The following is a 2000-nucleotide window of genomic DNA, read 5'->3' as shown; positions in this document are numbered from 1 at the left end:
CGAAGGCTCGCTCGACGGAGCCGAGCTGGAAGCCACGGGCCTCACAGGGAAGTTTAAGATGCCCAAGTTCGACAAGCCCAAATTCGGAGTGTCGGCGCCCAAGGCGGAAGGGCCCGAAGGCGAGGTCAGCCTGCCCACCGCTGAGGTCGACCTGCCCTCTGGCACCGTGACGGTGGCAGGGGAAGGCCCTGCACTGGGCCTCAAAGCTGACGTTGCCGGTGCCAAGACCGAAGGGGCTGGCTGGAAGCTGGAAAAGCCCTCCCTCAAAATGCCCAAAGCTGACATCAAAGCTCCCAAGGTGGACATCAGCCTGCCCTCCGTCGACGTCACCCTTCCGAAGGCCAGCGTCGAGCTGCAGGCGCCCGAGGCGGCGCTCGCCCTCGAAGGGGAAGCAAAAGCCCCAGAGAAGGAGGCCACGAAGGCCAAGGACGGCAAGTTCAAAATGCCCAAGTTCGGCATGCCTTCCTTTGGCTGGTCCAGCAGCAGAGAGGCCAAGGGCACCGTGGCCGCCGATGTGGACGTGAGCCTCAAGGAGCCCCAAGTGACGGCGCCCTCGGGAACCGCCGACGTTGAGGTGACCCTGCCCAGGGGCCGAGATCCAAGCTCCTGGCGTCGAGGTGACCATTGAGACAGCCGCTGGCGGAGACGGGGAGAAAGGACGGTTCAAAATGCCCGACGTCAAGATGCCCAGCGTCAAGCTGCCCAAAGTCAAAGCGCCCCACGTGCAGGTCAGCCTGCCAAAGGGCGAGATCTCCGTGCCCAAAGCCCAGGCCGAAATCCCGGAGGGCGAGCTCACCCTGCACGGCCCCGACGCCGAAGGCAGCCTGGACGTGCCTGCCAGCAAAGTGGAGGGCAGCGGCATGAAAATACACATGCCAAAAGTCAAGGTGCCCAGCGTGGCCTTCTCCAAGCCGACCGTCAAGGCTCCCAAAGTCGAGGCGGACGTCAGCCTGCCCAAAGTCGAGGCCAGCCTGCCAGAGGCAGAGGTCAAGGCTGGCGCCGTCGACATCAGCATCTCGGCGCCCGACATCCAGCTGCCCTCCGTGGAAGGCTCCCTTGACCTCCAGGCACCCGAGGTAGACGTGAAAGTGCCCTCCGCCGAAGGCTCGCTCGACGGAGCCGAGCTGGAAGCCACGGGCCTCAAAGGGAAGTTTAAGATGCCCAAGTTCGACAAGCCCAAATTCGGAGTGTCGGCGCCCAAGGCGGAAGGGCCCGAAGGCGAGGTCAGCCTGCCCACCGCTGAGGTCGACCTGCCCTCTGGCACCGTGACGGTGGCAGGGGAAGGCCCTGCACTGGGCCTCAAAGCTGACGTTGCCGGTGCCAAGACCGAAGGGGCTGGCTGGAAGCTGGAAAAGCCCTCCCTCAAAATGCCCAAAGCTGACATCAAAGCTCCCAAGGTGGACATCAGCCTGCCCTCCGTCGACGTCACCCTTCCGAAGGCCAGCGTCGAGCTGCAGGCGCCCGAGGCGGCGCTCGCCCTCGAAGGGGAAGCAAAAGCCCCAGAGAAGGAGGCCACGAAGGCCAAGGACGGCAAGTTCAAAATGCCCAAGTTCGGCATGCCTTCCTTTGGCTGGTCCAGCAGCAGAGAGGCCAAGGGCACCGTGGCCGCCGATGTGGACGTGAGCCTCAAGGAGCCCCAAGTGACGGCGCCCTCGGGAACCGCCGACGTTGAGGTGACCCTGCCCAGGGCCGAGATCCAAGCTCCTGGCGTCGAGGTGACCATTGAGACAGCCGCTGGCGGAGACGGGGAGAAAGGACGGTTCAAAATGCCCGACGTCAAGATGCCCAGCGTCAAGCTGCCCAAAGTCAAAGCGCCCCACGTGCAGGTCAGCCTGCCAAAGGGCGAGATCTCCGTGCCCAAAGCCCAGGCCGAAATCCCGGAGGGCGAGCTCACCCTGCACGGCCCCGACGCCGAAGGCAGCCTGGACGTGCCTGCCAGCAAAGTGGAGGGCAGCGGCATGAAAATACACATGCCAAAAGTCAAGGTGCCCAGCGTGGCC

General features: G+C 64.5%; 1 protein-coding gene across 1 annotated transcript; it reads left to right on the top strand.

The window, feature by feature from the left end:
* Window positions 1-43: 43 nt before the first annotated feature.
* Window positions 44-1985, top strand: LOC126913747 (protein AHNAK2-like; the record flags this gene model as incomplete). Its single annotated transcript, XM_050716926.1, is given in 2 exon segments — window positions 44-589; window positions 591-1985. Coding segments are annotated over 2 exon segments (1926 nt in total), but the record flags the coding sequence as incomplete, so codon positions are not given.
* Between the last annotated feature and the right edge of the window lie 15 nt (window positions 1986-2000).

This window comes from Cygnus atratus, unplaced genomic scaffold (assembly GCF_013377495.2).
Source record: "Cygnus atratus isolate AKBS03 ecotype Queensland, Australia unplaced genomic scaffold, CAtr_DNAZoo_HiC_assembly HiC_scaffold_512, whole genome shotgun sequence".
Classification (NCBI taxonomy): Eukaryota; Metazoa; Chordata; class Aves; order Anseriformes; family Anatidae; genus Cygnus; species Cygnus atratus.
The sequence above is the reverse complement of the archived record's forward strand: the minus strand, read 5'-3'. Positions and strand labels throughout refer to the sequence as shown.